This window comes from Dunckerocampus dactyliophorus, chromosome 11 (genome assembly GCF_027744805.1).
Source record: "Dunckerocampus dactyliophorus isolate RoL2022-P2 chromosome 11, RoL_Ddac_1.1, whole genome shotgun sequence".
Lineage (NCBI taxonomy): Eukaryota > Metazoa > Chordata > Actinopteri > Syngnathiformes > Syngnathidae > Dunckerocampus > Dunckerocampus dactyliophorus.
In genome coordinates, this window is record NC_072829.1 from 21,053,215 (window position 1) to 21,070,591 (window position 17,377).

The following is a 17,377-nucleotide window of genomic DNA, read 5'->3' on the forward strand; positions in this document are numbered from 1 at the left end:
GGCGCCTCTATCAGTGATTTAACGGTTGGGATAGGCTCCAGCTCCCCATAACCGAAAACAACATAAGCAGTATATTCATTTTCCAGGAATGCCACATGGGTTCTTTATCAAAGTGAAGATGGACACAGCTAAGAGGAAACCAATTCACATGATGTCACAGGGAGGAGAATTAGAGGTGGGAAGCAAGGGCGCTTGAGGGGAGGTGGAGGTGGAGGAGAGCTCAGATGCCCGGGAGGAGGTGCTCAGTGAAGAGGAGTAGAAGGGTGTAGACTGAGATTAAGGGTCTGTGGAGGAAATAGTGTGTGAGAGAGGGAGAAGAGAGATGTCAAACTGGATGCTCAAGAGCATGCATGTGCACACCAGCTTCATGCTTATTTGAGAGTGGAGGTGAGTGAGGCAGGAGTGAAAGGGGGAGAGATGTGTTGCAAAAGAGGGAGGGGGCTACACAACAGCTCTGTTGGGAGATGACGGCAGCTGTGCAGAGACGCAGGGAGATGCACATACAGTGCAACCAGCAACATTAGCAGCACATCAGGACCAGATGATCGCTTCATTGGCAGATGGATGTAATAACACTTGGAAATAACCACAACTAAGAGAGGAGACAGAACAAAGGAGAGCCAAGCGCTGGACGAGCAAGAACAACAGGTGGACAAAGACAACCAGGGGATAATTGCCTGCGGTTTGTAACAGGTAAGATAAAAAAAAAAAGTTTGAAGAAAATCAGAAAAAAAGATATTTTGCCTGAAGTCACAAAAAGATTAAATGCAAAAGCAAACATGCATGCAAAAATTCTACTCAGCAAGATGGGTCCTTATAAGTGTTTGACACAGAGACGATGAAGGGAAGCCAAATGATGCTTTGCAAGGTAAACAATGAGGAATGGAAACAGTAAAACGAAATGCGGGTATGAATTAATCATAGTCGACTGGTGTAGTGAAACAAATTACACATAATAACTCTTAACTCTCATAACAGCCATTAGCAAGGGAAATCAATGTGCCCATAAACATCATCATTTAGAATGGCACCGCTGTGTTAATAATACATCAATGGAGGAGCTTCCATCTACTGTAACATTTATTAGGGAATTGCGGGAAACAAAGACGGGCAGATTTTGTGTTTGTTTGTGAGAGGGAAACATAAGTCTATTAGTGACAGAGGCACTCATTTAAGGGGGAGTGGGGCGGGGGTGTAACTCTACAATGAGGAATCCTTGATGAGATAGCGACAGAATTAGTTATCTGACTGGCTTTGTGAATAAACCATGAGGCGACGACCTCATAAATCAGCAGGTGACACACTCCCAGACACACCTTACAATAGGTAGGAAAAATGTATTATTCATTCATCTCTATTGAAGAGGAGGGTCGTATTGGTTATTGTTCCATAAATTAGGGTAGCTATATGGAGTCCGTGTCAGTGTGTGCTATTAAGTTATTCATAGGTAGTCGTGGACCAGGACGGTGTGGATCAATAAAAGTTTCCTATGTATCAAAACACTGCCCATCACTTCTATACTGCTGTATTACCGCAATTTCCCTGACTTTGTGGATTATTTCCAGTCTTATTTCAAGTCTTTCTATGTAGAATGGAGCCTCGGTTAAACGTCAAAAATTGATGCCAAAATTTTGTGTACAATCTCCGGTTAGCGTATTGTCTTGTCATGTTATTAATACACTGCATTAGTGCAATCGTGTTCTCTATATATTTTCATCACAAAACATTAGCAGCGTGCTAATACATGCTAACAAGAACGGGAAGTCAGCTCAGTCGCCCGTCTATGATGTCATCAGTGGCTCCCCCTCTAGTTCTTTGCTAACTAGAACCGTTATACCGCTGTCACTGCGCAGTTCGTCCCGGAAACGTCCTTCATGTATGCAATATAATGAGGGGTTGTTTTATTCGTGGTTATTATTAAAAGAGTTCGTTAGCATGCGGATGTTTCCAACGTCTTATGACCTCCACCGAGACGGAGCTACGTAAAGAGTTACGCAACGCACATAGCACAGACGTAAACGTCATATCCGGTTAAGTAAAACAAATGTAAAAAAACTGAATAAAACACATAAAATGCAGTTCTGTTTGATTGTAAACAACCAAAAGCAGAGTGCAATGATGGATTCATGTAGAGGATTCAGCTAGGTTTTTTTTTTCTAAACGGAGAAATACCATCCATCCAAACATATCTTCCTAGCAAATGCATTTGTCAGAATTTTTTCAGTGGCGAAAAAAACCTAATATTGAACCAGGAAAAGAGGGCTTATAAATTACCCACTTGCACCACGGATATAAGAAAAAAAAAACATAGATGATGTTGTAATTTTGCAAATATTAATAACGTTTTTGGGTGTGTGTGTGTGGGGTTGATGTATATTGCTGCCGTAAAATAGATCGACGGATGGCGTACATTACACATGACTAACGTGATTGCCGAAAAATAGGCCGTTCTGCACATGCATGGAACCTAAAATGTTAACACAAAACGAGTTTTTATAGTTTTACATGCATTAAACAATTCTAAATACATATAAATGAGGAATGAAAGGAATTGGTAAACATTTAAAATTATGTTTACCTTCACTGAACACGTGATGACATGTTGACAAAGACACCATGTGGCAGTGAGATCAGCATGGACACCACCTTTGCATCTTGCCAAGAGTTATTTATTGAATTTCCTGTTTCTCACCTTCTTTAACTGTCAACTGTCTTTGGCACCATTTTGGGTTGTTTTGCAGCTGTGATCAAAAGAGAAGCACAGACCTGAGGTGAGAAATACTACTCCATTCAAGAAATAACTCATGGCAAAACATGAAGGTGGTGTCCGTGTTGATCTTGCTGCCACATTTTGTCTTTGCCAACAGCATGTCAATAAAGGCAAAAGTAACTTTTAAAGTTCATGCATCCCTTTCATTTATCATGTGTATTCGTATGCATTTTCAATGGTTTTCCACATGTAAAAACTATAAAAACGTGTTTTGTGTTAACATTTTCGGCTTTATGGAACGGATTAATTGGATGTACATTATTTCTTGTGGGAAACACTGATTTGGTTAGGGTATTTTGTGGTTAGAGTCGGACCTTCGGGAACGGATGAATGACGCTAACCAAGGTTCCACTGTATTTATATTACGAAACGCATCGGTTATCATTAAGAACCTGCCTACCAAAGCAGGTGAAGTGTACTGAACTTGAGCACAGATCAGTGCATTCACAGCAGCCAAACTTCAAGTGTGAAGCAGGCCTAAGCATGGTACGATATGCCTAGTGTGAGTGCACCACTAGTGGAAGAGAAACTCCACATCCTGATCCATTTTATGGTCCACACGTTTTGTGGGTCTTTTGTTTTCTAGACAAAAAGTCAGAGTTCTGCAACAGTTATAGTTGCATCACTGCTTCAGCCAGAGGTGCTGCATTTAAGACCAACACCAGTGCACACTGTTGTATAACGCTGTAAATACTGCATGCAGATTGATTTTTCTTCATTTTTCGTTTTTGCTCAGCTGCTGAACCACAATGTTCGTCCAGCTGCATACGCCACTGATCATGTGTCTGGCCTTCACATTCTGGTGAGACAACCCTAGTCTATATATTGTGTTATCAGTCAAACGAGGTGCTGGAATTGATTATACAGTATATTAATTGATCATTTCTTATGAATACTTTCTATTGATTTGTGGTTCCCAGTACTTGTATGTTCCCTGGCCATCACTGGGGGGAATGGAATGACTCCCAGCTTCTGCCCACCATTCAGAAACTGATGAAGGGATATAACCGCTACCTGAGACCCAATTTCAATGGTAAGACTAAACTTGATCTGCAACAGTACCACCTACACAGGACTTTTGTATGCCAAAGCTTCTCATGTCTCTTTTACAGAGGGTCCCGTGGAAATTGGGATGAGTCTTGATATTGCAAGCATCGATGCCATCTCTGAAATCAATATGGTACAATACCGCTGCTATTCATTTTGGGTGGGACATGTCTCTGTGGGAATGAAGCCATCGAAAAAAGAAGTGACGATGACCAAGGTGTGTCTCCCCAGGACTACACTGCAACCATCTTCCTCCGCCAGCGATGGCGTGATTCCAGGTTGGTGTTCCCAGGGAATGAGAGCATCAGTGTGGACGGACGTCTGGTGTCACTGCTCTGGATCCCCGACACCTTCATCCCAGACTCCAAGCGTTCCTTCCTGCATGACGTGACGGTGGAGAACCGGCTCATACGCATCTTCAGTAACGGGACGGTTCTTTATGCACTCCGGTACATTTCCCCGATATGCTTTACACACACAAAGGTCCACTAAGGTCCAGAGTGGAAATGAAACAGTCTATGGTTTCTTGATAAGCTAAATTGGGCCATACTTGGCCATTTGCACTGGGCCGCGCTCATATGGATAATTCGTGCTTTGGCCATTGCTGCTTGTCCAGTCACTTCAATAGCGCTAATTTCACCGACTTTATGGATTATTTCCATTCGTATTTCATGTTGTTCTGCTTCTAATGCATTGATTACATGACACATCCTTATTACGTACATGAATGTAGTTGTGGTCAGAGCATGCCATGAGATTTGACTTTTGGATTATTTAGAGCCTTTGCATTTATTTTTTTTAATAAAATGTGCCAGTTATCATTAAAGAACCTGTGAGGAGCGATTGCTTTACAATCATTCTATTGCTCGGCTATGTTGCATGTGCCTTTCGTGCCGTGCCCTGGCCCACCTACTCCAATTGTGCCAAAGAGGGGAAGTTTGCCGAACTTGGGAACTGCAAAACTTTTAATACTGAATGTCAGACTGTTATTGTTCGGTTTCCAAATGTAATTATTATCATTAAAAGTGGTCACTGATCATTTTGGTCACAATAATCATAGCGTTTCTTTTCTTGTGCGGTGTCACAAAAATTGGGAGCAGCCAATTGTAGGCACAATAACACATTTGCATTGTTTTTATTAGCAGGCTTATTTTTATGAATACTAATAATCATGACACTACGAGAAGTTACATTAGTTTAATGTCACAAATGCCTGACAATGTTTCAGCTACCAAATCCTACAATTGGCCTTGACGAGTACACTCGATTCCCTCTTTTTGCGGGGGACCGCCAGCAAATGTCGAAAATCCGCGAGTATCTGAGACGCTCATAAAAATGTCTATTTTTGACACACGGCTCGTTCGCCTTCTCTATAACCTCCTGCTATCTTGATGTTGACGTTGTCCTCTGATTTTGGATCAACATTTGTAATAAATGTGACTGTTGCAATTATTAGATCCGATTCATATCCAGAACCCTCCCCTGTAGGTACACAAAGGGGAGGGTTTTATTGGATAATGCAAGACCAAGGATATTGCTCTTCTTTTCTAGTTATTCAAACATTATGTCAGGTGATGGTGATACATTCTGACATGCTTTTTTTTTTGGACTTTATTGTGACTCCAACCAGCATCACAGCCACAATCGCCTGCAACATGGACTTGACTAAATACCCCATGGACAGACAGGTGTGCACCCTGCAGCTGGAGAGCTGTGAGTACCTCTCCGCCCTATAACCCCCCCTCCCCGACATATTTATCCCGTCACAATATGCAGATGGTCAAACACTAAACCATCCTCACCATCACCACCATCTTCCTCACTGTCATCCCCATCGCTGTGGTAAGTGTGACACTGAATAAATCACCAAGGGTTGTGTTTGTCTCAAACAAGACAAGACTCAGTACACTTACAAGTGTTGTGTTGTGTAATCAGGGGGCTACAATGTGCAGGATGTAGTGTTTTACTGGACCAGAGGGAATGATTCGGTGAGGGGTCTTGACACTCTGCGGCTGGCTCAGTATAGTGTGGAGAGCTACTACACATCCGTGTCAGAGGCTGTGTATGAGACTGGTAGGAAGAGAACTTTCACTGCAGTATCAGCATTGTAGGATAATTCATATGAATTATGATGTAGTTTAGGTCACAGCTTTTTAAATAGTTAACATGTATGTGTGTGCTCCCAGGACAATACCCCAAGCTGGTGCTGCATTTTGCACTGCGCAGAAATGTGTTGTTCTTCATCTTGGAGACATATGTTCCCTCCACTCTGCTGGTGGTTCTCTCCTGGGTCTCATTCTGGATCAGCCAGTCTTCCGTACCTGCCAGGACCTGCATTGGTTAGTAGTCACTGTGCAAACACACAAAGGCCGCCAAGGCCCAAAACAGCTTGCAAATTTAAATGATAACCCAAGGGAACACTTACTCTGGGGTGTATTCGTCTGGAACAGGCGTCTCAAAAAAGGTCGTTTGTAAGCTACTGGTAGCTTACCAAAGGCTCAAAGAATAGTGGTTAAAAAAAGTTTGAACAAAACAAGTCTATATTTTTCACAATTACGAGTTAAACTGCATAAAAATTAGTGTAAATTTTCTTCGGCCCCGAAGAAGATGATTCATCACTCACCGCTGCTGTCTGGTATTCACGTACATGTCTGTCGCGTGTCCACACACACAAAAGCAGTCTCTCACAGACACAATCAAGAGTTTGCAGTCATGATATTGTGATGGTATGTCCAATGATAACATAACGTTAGCAGCTAAACTAATCCAAATTGTTATCTTTAGCTGAAAATAAACAAAGCTAATCCGCCTGTGCGTGTTATATAGGGCATTGCTTACGTCGTGTTAGGAATGGAATATTTTCCCTCTGCTATCAAATCAAAGGGAAAATATTCTATTCCCAAGGCCTTCGTGTGTCGAAGATTTTCTCAAGAAGAAGGCACCAGAGATTACTCTATTACAAATAATGCAAGGAATTTAGAATCTGCGATTAAAAGCAGAGAAAAATTATCAATCAAATTCAAATATAAGGCTGGATATATCGCTTCTGGAATCAGAAATGAAAAGTAATTACAAAAGCCTCTATGAATTCATCACGGATGTCAATTATGGTGTAACAAGCATTATGGAAGAAAATAGAGCTCAGAGCACGACTATCACATACATTATGGAAGAAAATAGAGCACAGAACCAGGCTATAAATACATTATGGAAGAAAATAGAGCACTGAACAAGGCTATCAAAGCACTAAGAAAAGAAGTCAAGGAGTTGCAAGAAGAAAATGCAAACTTGAGCGCTGCTCTTAAGGAGATTAAAAACCCTATAGAACATATCAAGGCTCTGGAGGACGATATTAAGGTATTATTGAATGACAATACTGCCTTGCGCTCTGCTCTTAAGGAAGCAAAAAAACCCTAAAGAAAATAGAGCATTATGCAAGGATGTTAGGGTTCTGCAGGATGATATCAGGGCATTATTGGAAGACAACGCTGCCTTGCGCACTACTCTCAAGGAGGCTATAAACCCTATGGAAGCCACCTCATGTACTGATCTTAAGGAGGTTAAAGACCCTATGGAAGAAAATAGAGCATTATGAAATGATATCAACATTCTACAGGATGATATCAAGGCACTATTGAAGGATAATGCTGCCTTTCGCACCACCCTTGAGGAAGAGAAAGAAGCAAAGGATAATATCACTAAGCAAATGAAAAACTTAATTGGCGAGATGGATCAGATTGTACGAATGAATGATGTGATCTTAACAGGGCTCCAAATCACACCCAAGTCAAAAGATGTTCCTTCAAAAAAGCAACAGATTGCTAACTTCCTACAATCAAAGGAGGTGGATGTCGATATCAACACCATCGACACTTGCCTCCCACTGTATGGCAGAAACAACACCACACCTGTCATCATTGTTAAGTTCATCAACAGGGAATTCAAAACTGCACTGACCTTGACATAATCGTTGCAAGGGCCAGCTCAATAACGAAAAAAAACGAGGAACGAGGAAAAGTACTGTATACGGTATACAGTGTATATGTATAAATTTGTATGTATTAGCAATTGATGTGAAACAAAGAGGGAGTAGGATTAAATAAGCTCTGCTTCTTCCTACTCCTTTTCAGAGATGTGAAACTGTGACTTGTAACATGAAGCATTCAATGTATACTGTATGCAGGTTCGAAATAAATTAAACCATAACCGTAACCATAACCCCAACCCCGGAGGGGTAACCCTCTAAATGCCCATTTGATTCAATTATGTCACTGTTTTTGCTTAGAAAAATACAAACAAAATGAGTTATTGTCCATATAATAAATGTTAGGAGGCTGGGGCTCTATGACAAAGATAGATAGTAAAAGTGATTTTGATGCTTTGTTTTTTTTTTTTTTTTTTTGCAGGGTCCGATTCCCAATTTCCCACCCTTTCGGGTCCCTAGAGGACAAAAAACTCCCATTGACTTCCATTATAAGCACCATTTTTCAACAAATGTTAATTAGACAATAGAAACATGCGTTTTCTAACTTCAGGGTTTCATTTTGTTGAAAAATAGTCCAATTTGTCATGTTTACTGTTTAGAACAGATTCGACAATTTTCACATTGTAGGTGATAGTGTTTCCTTCTGGAAAACCCCCCACTGACTTCCATTATAAACACCATTTTTCAACCCATTGCAATTAGACAATATAAACTTGCATTTTCTAATATCAGGGTTTCATTTTGTTTAACATTACTCGCATTTGTGTGGTGAGGTTTTTTTTTGCAGTTGGGAGGGAGGAGTGAGGGAGGAGCTTGCAGCTCCACTTGCTCAATGATGATAGAAAGTGATTCGTGCATAGCAGAGTCTGCAAAAGCCTACACTAGCCTAGAGTTGTCGGTAGTTGCTTTTTTGAAAAAGAGTATCTATAGTTCTCTGATTACTCGCTAAATATAGTAGACCGCCACGAATAAATGAAAGTATGGGAAACAATGAGGTCTATGCAGGTTCTGTGTGCATACGTGCAGGCATGGATGATGCATGCACCAATTTTAAAGCTGGACCATAAAGACATCTCTAATGACATTATGTTGAAGTGTGTGCTCCTCAATAGGTGTGACGACGGTCCTCACGATGACCACTCTGATGATGGGCGCCCGCACCTCCCTCCCCAATGCCAACTGCTTCATTAAGGCCATAGACGTCTACCTGGGCATTTGCTTCACTTTCATCTTTGGTGCCCTACTGGAGTACGCCTGTGCACACTTCTATACGATGCAGAACCAGACCATAGAGGATCTACACAGGGTGGGCTGTGAAAAGCTGAATAATAATCATGTGTACGTTCTTCAGTGACTAAGAGCGTCTATCTTTCTGTTAGGATCTTGCAAGGGAGTTCAATGATTCCAGTGGAAACGGATCCATCCCCATCGTCAGCTCCAACCAACCAAAGAATTGCGTGGAAGCGGGCTCGTCCACAGAGGAACCCGCACACGAGTCAGCCAACAGCAACACTAAGACCACCGGTGAACCCAAGGAGGAGAAGCCAGGTCAAGGCTGCAGCCTGTCATCAGTGAAGGAAGCATCACGGAGGGCAGTGTCCATCTTCATTGTAGAAAACCCACACAACATCGATCGACACGCCCGCACCGTTTTCCCCACGGCATTCCTCTTTGTCAATATTCTCTACTGGCTTTATTACCTCTTTCTCTGAGAGATGCTCACAAGCTGCTATTGAGTTCGTTTTGCCACCCAGCAGCTGCTGCACATCCCTGTTGGAGACCCCAGACCAGTCGCTTGGATCTGAAGCCATCATACATCCTTTTGGTTGACAAGTTATATGTAAAAAAAAGAAAAAAGGAAAAGAAACAACTTTCAACCATATGATGAGGCTCCAATTGAATGAAAAGCAGCAGTAATCAATTATTCTACGTCTACATTTGAATATTTAGCAGGACAAACAAGAATGAGTCTTCTGGTTGTAAACAAAAGTTGGTTTTAACTGCATCACACGAATGCTGCCTTCATTGCTGTTTTAATATATTGTTGGTACAAGACCATATTCTGTAATGAACTTCACAGCATGTATTAGAATAATAAAACAATGATACCGGGCAGGATGGTGCGTTGTGTTGTTTTTGATAATTGAGGCTATTACAGTAGTTCAGTAACAACAGTAGCAACCTTCAGTCATTCTCCTTCATTAATATCCGTGTAAAGAACAACACTGGCTAAAATATGGCAACAAATATATTTAATTACATGTATTTTTAAACAGGGGTTTCATGTGGAAATGTAAATTATGTTTAATGCCGTTAAATAGCATATATCCATTCTTTTAATATATAAGGGTCTATAGCTACCCAGGTCAGAGAATCCTAAAGTGCAAAAGTCAACCACAGGTTTTACAAGTAAGTAGAAAAGTGGCGATTTCTCCACTAAAAAAGATATTAGGTGACATTTTTTTTGCAAAAAAATGCGAATGGCAGTGAGCATCTGTGGCCTAAATAAGTCAAATGGAGGCATGATGTGTTTAGAACCAAGCACGGCCCATGCAGCTGGATGGGTATGTATTATAATGAATGACGTACATTATGAACAGAAAACAGAAGTCATAAAAAATACAAATAACATACAGTAATCGAATGGCACATCAAGGCTTCCCCTACTGTACCTCCCATCCTCTTATTTTCCCCAACTCATCGCACACAAACCCATCACACGCATGCAACAGAGATGTGAACCTATTACATTGACGTGCGTTCTCACTGCTTAACTTTATTGTTCCGAGCCCCCAAATATCTGAATTCTGCTTAATATATTGAATTCTGCAGTATTTCATACTGCAAATTACTTAATCAGGTCCTTGGATTTGTGAAAATTTAAGTCACACTGCAAAACATTTTTTTTCTTGAAGATGTACCTCCACCTAGTGGCTGATTTCTTTCATTACAACATAAACTTGTTTGCCGTCTGTGCTTCTGAATATTTGGTGGGAAATGATCCTCAGCAGGATGAACTGTTGTATCCTTTTATCAAGTCCTTCCAATGCTGCTGCCTTCAGGTTCTTTTCTTTGATTCCCATTCCTGCAAAAAAAAAGAAGGAACACATGCAAGTGATGAGTTGAAGATGCATAAAAATGACAAAAAGCAAAATGTATAGCACTCTTTGGGTACACCTGCAGTGATAAGATCCAAGAACAATATACAAATCTGCTTTACTAAGATAATAAAAATGTTACCAAATACAACCAAAATAATAACAGTGTTGAGTTGACAAGCTATTATTTTTGTTACAGAGCAATAATTTCCCCTTGTATTGAATCTAATCAATTATTTATAGTAAAGAGGTAAATAATAACTGGATGTGACAAGCTTGTGTACGAGTCACCTTTGCCTTCTGCATGACAGTTCCTGAAGATGAAGCGTACACAGATGGAGGTCTCTTGCGCATCTCTGAGGCGCAGTTTACAGGTAAGGCCTCACTGTAGATGTTAAGCGTCTTCTTTCTGGACCCCTATAAAAATGTGCAAATTTAACAAATATGCAAGAATGCAACAATGAAGTCATGCATCAACATCTAAAGCACCTTAACAGGTGGGACTGCCTCCACCGGCGTACCCAGTGCTCCACCTGCCAGGCTCTTCTTCAGGTTTTCTTTGACTTGTGATAGCCGGAGCTCCAAGTCCACTCTCTCTGCCTCTTTGGCTCGGCAAGCTTCCTCGAGCTGGGACACACGCTTGTCCAGGAGAAGAGCTCTCTTCTCTGTGCACGGATACACATCCATCAGAATGCATTGAAGAGAAGCATACACTCACTAGACATGACACAGGGTACACCTGCAGTGACACTGCCAGATAGATCAACCCTAACCCTAAACCTTTCAGTGTGTTATGTGTGGTAGTTATACAAATAACATATCAATACAATGTGTTCATTCATTTATACTGAATTACAACTACCTTATTGTTACAGGTAGTCCTCAGTGTACAACGTTTATGACGTTTTGTGGTTACCATAAAATAATTAAAGGGGGTCATGGATTCAGTGCGCTGTTAGAAGGAGATCTGAGAAGAGAGGAGGTGATAATCCTTCCAAACTAGCCTCTTAAGGCTATACCTTTTAAGAAGGTATAGGACAATGTTGTACCTAATGTTTTGACTATAAAGTCTCTACTGAGATCCTCAAAAAAATGTATAATTGAATTGTTTACCTGTAATCCAATTTGCTTTTACATTCCATTTTTAGTTTAATTTATATGAGGATGTTGCTATTTCAAATATTAGCATTTGCTGTGTATTTTATTTTTTAATTTACAATTTTGAAAGCCATGTTGTTGACTTTAATTACAAAAAAAGCTATGAGCTGTTTTATTAATCCCGGCAAGCAAATTCGGTTCCCACACAGTTCTGGACTAATGGAGGTCAGACAGAGCAGGCCCATTAGACATGCAAGCTTTCGCAGGATTCACAGATGAAAGCGAGAGCAAAGCGGAGGAGCTATGGGGATATGATAACCAAAAAAAAAGATTAGTCTAGCATCTGCTCAGTGTTTTCTCTGAGGCTCTTCTTACCAGTAGCTGTTTGCAGCTGTTCCTTGAGTTCTCGCTTCTCCTGTCGGAGTATTGAGAGCGTATTCCGGATGCCATCCCTCTCTTTTTCCAACCCCTCCTTTTCTTTCAGGTAGCGCTTAGCGTCCTCCTCTGCTCGTGTTTTCCCGTACCTTCCATATTGGTTTGAATCTAGGTAGAGATGTGAGGGGACAGGTCAGAGGTCATGGGAAGGAAGCAGAGCATATCATGCATCGTCTGTTGTCTCTTCTCACTCAAATGAGGCTCCTCCAGTGTGAATAAGTATGAGGGTGACAATAGTATTTTCCTGTTATGCTGGGTATATTCCTGTTTGGGGAGTGTTTGTGGGCTTCCCAGCATGCCTTGCGGGTTACAAAGTTGCATGTATATAAGTGTAAGCGTCTATTTTGATACCTGCATAGTGCGTGTAGGACAGTTACATTGTACGTTCCACATGTGTTATTTTTGGTTGCACTGTGAGTGAGGTAGACATTTGAGTTGATAAGATCTTGTTGGTTTGTAATGTTTGACTAAGAGTTTAAATAAAACTAATCCACTGCATATGATGAACATCTCCTTAAGCAAGTTGAAATTTGCCCCTGACTACGCTCTGTGCAATTCCAGCCTTACCAAAGACAAATATGTTTTCCACCAATAAACAACCTAATTATGGAGATTATATGGTGGGTGTTCTCACAAATAATAGCGTTTTGTTTAAAAATCCGCAAATTTGCAGGGTCGCGAAGTCTGAATGGCAAATAAGCGAGGATCCAATGTAATTCACAAAGTCAGGAAAAATGCAGTAATGCAGTGTTATGAAGTGATGGCAGATGTTATCATGCAGAGCGATTTGGCTACAGGCCGTTTTTGTTAATAATTTCCCTTTCTCTTATATACATGTAACAATGTAAATGGAACTGTTTTTAACATGTTCTTTGCCAGGTTCAGGTGTTGATAAAGGCCACATCCTTTATACCTGCGCTGGACTGAGTGCCTTTCTAGTTGTAGAGGTAAAGGTCATAAGGCTAATACGAGCGACCAATAAATCTCACGTTGCATCCTGAAGCCGTCAATATCAGAGCGTGATTGCTCACTCTTTAAAGTATCACAGGCCTGAGAAAGAAAAAGAGACCGTGTCGATATCACGTTGCTAAACCCAGGACGCTCATCTTCTCTATTTGTGGGAGAGCGGCCAAGTGACACAATGCGCATGGGAGCGGCGAGCGAAAAGTGAAGATTCAGAATGGAAAGTTAGACTGGATGTGGGGAACGTTGAACCCAGATGTTTTATTATCGTCGGAGGATTGGTAACAACCAGGAGAGTGTAATCTGCAACTCCTGTGTGACAGACGATTAAGGTGGAGCATCTGAACTTCGTCTTCAAGGCCAGCCAAATGTGTCAAATGTGCATTAAAGTTGGGCAAAGTTAAATTGCTGTTTATAGTTTACACTAGCAAAAATGGCTTAAACCGTTCGTCCTGCAACCTGTGATAAAAGTTCCTATCAATCATCCATCCGTTTTCTATACTGCTTGTCCTCATTATGGTCGCAGGTATGCTGGAGCAAGTTCGGGCAATTGCAACTTTCTTTGACATCAGGGTGAGAAGGAAGAAAGGAGAGAAACTGAGTTGTTCATCAATCTGTGTGTGTTCTATGAACAAAACACACACACACACACACACACACACACCCTCGCACGCGCGCACACACACACACATCAAGATGATAAAAGGATTCCCTGGGCAGAACATGTCTATTGTGTCCCAACTCTAAAAGAACCACTATCCATTCCTCACAGAAACTGAGTCACCAACGCATGGACGCTTTGTTTGGGGACTGTTTGGCCACACGATAACTCAGACAATGTATAATCGAAACATATTTTTGGCATTAATATTAATCAAAAACAGAATCCTATGAAAACTATGAAAAGGTTCCACTATACTGTATGACAAACCATAATGGAGTTGTTTTCATAAACTTCAACAAATATTTGTGTTTTCAGTCTCCAACATGAACAACCAAAACTCCATAAAAAGGTTTTAATCGGTTTCATTCAAACTGTAGTCATGAAATGTTGAACAACACTGGACGGAAGCCCATAGAGAACTATGCTCAGCACATAGGTCTGCTACTACAGAGATCCAACCACAGACTTACTTGACCCTGTTCTTTTGAGGGAGTTTAACGGCTTGGTCTTGTCAGAATCACTGCTGGAGAAACTGGAGCGTCGCTTCCCTTGATTCCCACACTGTTGCCGGCAGCTCGCCATAGACTGGAGGAACACAGAGAGGGGAGGAAAGGGGTGCAAAAAGTTCAAGTATTCAACCATGGAGGGAAGTCTCTTTTAGATTTATTGACTTTAGACAGCAGAGGTGTTTGTGGCTGTAGGTGTGTGTTTAAATGCATGTCAGTGGAGTGGATTGAGGGCTTGACTGGATGTTAAACTGCTGTGACCTCTTGCCTTCCTGTCACCACTGTGATGGCTGGTCTTTCTCACTCCCATACATACACATACACACACACACGCACACACGTGTCTATCTGGCTTTGAAAAAGCCATCACTGATAGTCACGTAACAGAGCTACATTTATGAGTAATGGTTCTCCATAATTAGCACAGGCGGTCTTTAATAAAGTCGCATTAAAGCTGATAGCTTTATTTGATTACACTGGCCCCATATTCAATGCAAAGTGACTGAAACTGAAAATGCCTGTGTCAATGTGGCTCTCACCTGTACGTCCTCATTAGGGACCTCATCATATGTTCTGGAGTCTGTGTTACCGTCGGAGGATGTGGCCCACCTAAGCATCAAAGAGCAGAGTAGAAATGACGTATACATGCGATCAAGGGATGATGTCTGCGGCCTTTATTTGACCTTGCACAGATAGTATCACCACCCACCCCTGACCCCCAAACTGGCAAACTCACAGGAAGGAATGCCGTGCAGCATTGCGTATATTAGCGATGGTCTCCACGTCTACGTAATCATAATGCAGTGACTCTGGGTCTGTTGTGGAACCGGTTTCCGCCAAGAGAACCCCAAGCCATCTCCCAAGCTCCTCAGAGTTTGCTGCCTGCAAATAAACAGGATATACAGAAATGTATAAAAACAGTATTAGGTGTATTGTACTTCTAATGTTGTACGTGCGCTGTGCACCTTGTTGTTTACATTGTTGACAATCAACCAAAACACGAAGTCATGGCTGAAATATACCTAAATTAATTAAAAGTAACTGAATGCATAGTCGTAAACGACCGCAATGTAACCAAATCTTACAATTATTTATGATACTGTACGTATGTACCATGAAAAGTGTTCTTTGTGAATCTCTGCAGTGGAATCCTATGACGCATACATTAGTAACAAAACACTTTTCACCTCCAGAGCAGCCACTGTGGTGCTGGCCCGTAAGATTCGGAAGGCAATAGGATGCTTAGGTCCCAGCCCTGGCACCACCTCGCAGCCATGCAGTGGGAGAGAGGGCAAGGAGGTCTGATGGTCGCCTCTGTCATGGTAGAAGTGCAGGAAGCCTCTGCACACACAGCACCAGTGCTCTTGCCACTCTTGGTTGACAAGTACTGACAGATAACCTGCAGACAAAAAACGTATTGATGTGCACTGTTTGGTACCCTTAGGAGAAACCGTGTAGCAGGCCTCTGACCTTGTCGAGGGTCGTTGTAGGCTGTTCGGGAAGCCTTCTTCTTTGAGAAACTGATGATGCGCGTGATCTTTCGGCCTGCAGCAAAAGCCCCACGCTTTACCTTACCTACACCGAAAAGCAAAGCATGCAGCTGTATATACTTTTACAAAAAAATCTTAATTTACTGGCAACTCTGAGGCGTACAAGACTGATCTTGTTTAGTAGACATGTTTGATCAAGTATATGACATTCTCCGAACCTGCAGAGATTTTTACAAGGATCTTCTATTCTATATTTTGAAATTGTTAGCCGTAGGTGCAATAGAAATTCCAATAGCTGTAATTGTTTCATTTTTTTCATTCATTTCTTTTCTTTATTAATGATTTAATCCTGAAAATTGGCAGAAAAAAGGACACAAACGCCTGGCACGAATATCATCGTTTGAGTGGCTCTAATATTAACTTTAATTGCATCCTGTAAAATTATTTACAGTGGAAGTCGATATTTATGTGCTGTTTTCAAAACACACACACAATTTCTGCTACGTACATAATATTGAGGAAGTACAGGAAATTTGGAAATCCAATAGCAATTGTTACCTTTCGGGTCCTCTGCCATCACACACATTAACACACAATCCACTGCACATACCAGCTGCAAGCAAGAAGCAAAGATATTGCTACATGGCCAAATTACTCCATGTGAGTAAAATGTTATTAGGTTAACCATGTGGTGTCCTATCATCACGACTGTTATCACTGAATGTTTTGTGAGTGCAAGGTTTTGTTTGCCACTATTTTTCATGAACTCATAGGGTCCCTGACATGGTTCATCAACGTTGTTTAAATATGTTATATATAGTTTATAATTATGTTCTACATTGTTCCATTTTTGAAAGTGAATGGTAAATTCTCAAAAATTACATTTGTAGTTCATTGCGCCAGACATGACAAGCTGGCTCTCGTTGTTCAGTCTAATTTCCGGAAGCGACGTCATCGGGGTGACAACTCTCAGCTACACAAACATAGCGGTGTACGAGACAGGTGATGTTTACAGTGATTATAGCGAAGATCTGAGCGATGTGTCAATAGTTTGAGGAGAAAAGAAGGGATAAACATTTGAAATGGAGAACCTGGAGAACATGGACATAAGCCTTAAGACATGGAGATGAAGACTGGTCAGATCCAAAACACAGACTGCTAAGTGTAAACTACTCTGCAGTTGCTTATCCTTCAATTATTGTTTTAAATCAGTTTCTTAATGAGAGTAAAGGGTGTCTTTATAGCCATTTATTTTTGCCGTTGCCACCCCCGCTCACCACCGTCAACATATTGCTCTAAAAAGATGTTTATATAACACGTA

General features: G+C 41.2%; 2 protein-coding genes across 7 annotated transcripts in view; one reads left to right on the forward strand and one right to left on the reverse strand.

Annotated features, from left to right (window-relative positions):
* Positions 1 to 287: 287 nt before the first annotated feature.
* On the forward strand, positions 288 to 9,909 carry gabrp (gamma-aminobutyric acid type A receptor subunit pi). The gene is made up of 10 exons (XM_054791270.1): positions 288 to 693; positions 3,507 to 3,572; positions 3,691 to 3,803; positions 3,883 to 3,950; positions 4,049 to 4,266; positions 5,448 to 5,530; positions 5,753 to 5,890; positions 6,004 to 6,156; positions 8,915 to 9,108; positions 9,182 to 9,909. Exons 2-10 carry the CDS (start codon positions 3,520 to 3,522, stop codon positions 9,512 to 9,514), a joined length of 1,353 nt encoding a protein of 450 aa, XP_054647245.1. The 5' UTR covers positions 288 to 693; positions 3,507 to 3,519; the 3' UTR covers positions 9,515 to 9,909.
* The window catches only part of afap1l1a (actin filament associated protein 1-like 1a), a 40,304-nt gene continuing 32,830 nt past the window's right edge, over positions 9,904 to 17,377 (reverse strand). For 4 of the 6 annotated variants that reach the window (XM_054791264.1, XM_054791267.1, XM_054791265.1 and 1 more), the window contains 9 exons: positions 16,037 to 16,141; positions 15,754 to 15,965; positions 15,303 to 15,448; positions 15,106 to 15,175; positions 14,531 to 14,645; positions 12,374 to 12,541; positions 11,390 to 11,565; positions 11,192 to 11,317; positions 9,906 to 10,887 (listed from right to left, as the gene is read on the reverse strand). In XM_054791264.1, coding sequence (XP_054647239.1) covers positions 10,861 to 10,887; positions 11,192 to 11,317; positions 11,390 to 11,565; positions 12,374 to 12,541; positions 14,531 to 14,645; positions 15,106 to 15,175; positions 15,303 to 15,448; positions 15,754 to 15,965; positions 16,037 to 16,141 — 1,145 coding nt within the window. In that variant the 3' untranslated portion in view covers positions 9,906 to 10,860. Of the gene's footprint in view, positions 10,888 to 11,191; positions 11,318 to 11,389; positions 11,566 to 12,373; positions 12,542 to 14,530; positions 14,646 to 15,105; positions 15,176 to 15,302; positions 15,449 to 15,753; positions 15,966 to 16,036; positions 16,142 to 17,377 lie in introns of all 6 variants that reach the window. The other 2 variants (XM_054791262.1, XM_054791266.1) reach the window with 2 other exon arrangements.